Below are 1,721 nucleotides of genomic sequence, written 5' to 3' on the forward strand. Positions count from 1 at the left end.
ATTTACTTTGATAATGTATGATGAGAAAATTGTTCTCGGAGAGTGCTATTTTGAACGGACCTATAAAAACATTAATAGAGGGATGTAAAATGAGGGAGGCCATGGGATTCATGACTTCGAATAGCTGACTCTACGTCGTAGAGTCAGCCATTTTGTTGATGCATAATAACAGCCGTTGTTTCAGTTTCAAATCTTTTGCGGTCGAATCAATATTGATTGTGTTATCTCCTAACCTTGTTTATAAAGTCAAGCGATAGTGACTTCAGTGTTACTTCAGTGTTTCTAGTCTAGGCTAAGCTTAATGTTAATGTTTTATGCGGAAGAGCCTATTTGTTTCTGATTTTTGGATTATTAATAGCAGCATGATTACGTAATAATTTCAACTGTTAATTTTGATAGCTCATTATTTGGCTATGGCATCTGATACCTAAGAAGAGGAAAATAACAGAAGAAAAGAGAAAATTCAGTATCATATGGACAGAAAAATATTTCGTAATTGAAACATGCAATAATATTATCTGCCTCGTATGTAATGATAAAATTGCTGTATGCAAGGAATATAATATTGTCACTATGCTGCCAAACATGAGTCACAATATAATGAATTATACGGAGAAAGAAGGAAAATAAAAATAGATGAATTGAAGAAGAAGCTTAATTCACAACAAAACAATTTCAAAAACATGATGGGAAAACTGGTACATGTACAAAAGTTTATTATTTTATAGCTGGAAAATTGGCTCAGAAGAGTAAGCCACTGATGGTTGGCGAATTAATAGAAGAATGTGTTGTAATTGCTTTTAATGAATCTTGCCCCGAGAAGGTGAACTTATTCAACGAAATAAGTCTGTCGCATCAGACGATTGGTAGAATCGATGATTTAGCTGACAGCATTATGGGTATATTGCAGACTCAATTATCTAAATGTGTTCATTACAGTTTAGCATTAGACATATGTACTGATCAAAGTGACACTGCACAATTGGTTATTTTCATTAGAGGAATTGATGTCAATTTTAATATCATTGAAGGAATGTTGGGTGTATGTCATATGAAGGGTACAACAACTGGCAGGAACATGACTGAGCATGTTAATTTATCATTAGAAAAGTTCAATGTTGATAGAAATAAAATTAATTCGATTGCAACTCATGCTGCCACTGTATTAACTGGTAAAAATAATGGGTTTATTACTTTATTCAAAGAAATGGTTGATCATGATATACTTAGCTATCATTGCTTGATTCATCAACAGCAATTATGTGCTCAAAAATTAAATATGAAACAGTTGATAACAGATATTGTGAACGTTGTTAATTTTATCAGATCTTGGTGTTTGGACCATCGTACATTCAGAGCATACTTGGTAGAAGTTGGCAGTGAGTATAAAGACGTTATTTATTTCTCAAAAATCAGATGACTCAGACAAACCGCAACTTTGAATATATTTCAATTATTGTTGCCTGAAATAAAATTATTGTTGCATGCAAAACAAAATGCAGAATGTGGATATTTTAGCAAATGAAGAATGGTTGAATGATCTGTCCTTCTTAGTAGGTATCAAGGTTGAATATGGTACTTATGCGTAGGCACCCGAATATCGTATCCCAAAAGGATAGGTGATCAAAATCAAAAAATAAGCAACACGGATTTCAAAGGTGATTGCAGTACGCACGTTTCATGCTACTCCATATATATATATATATATATATATATATATA

The 1,721-nt window shown here is 32.6% G+C and overlaps 1 protein-coding gene across 1 annotated transcript; it reads left to right on the plus strand.

The window, feature by feature from the left end:
* Positions 1 to 760: 760 nt before the first annotated feature.
* On the plus strand, positions 761 to 1,420 carry LOC106882827 (general transcription factor II-I repeat domain-containing protein 2). The gene has a single exon (XM_014933613.1). It carries the CDS (start codon positions 761 to 763, stop codon positions 1,418 to 1,420), a length of 660 nt encoding a protein of 219 aa, XP_014789099.1.
* The last annotated feature ends 301 nt before the right edge of the window (positions 1,421 to 1,721 follow it).

This window comes from Octopus bimaculoides, chromosome 5, assembly GCF_001194135.2.
Source record: "Octopus bimaculoides isolate UCB-OBI-ISO-001 chromosome 5, ASM119413v2, whole genome shotgun sequence".
NCBI classification, from domain to species: domain Eukaryota; kingdom Metazoa; phylum Mollusca; class Cephalopoda; order Octopoda; family Octopodidae; genus Octopus; species Octopus bimaculoides.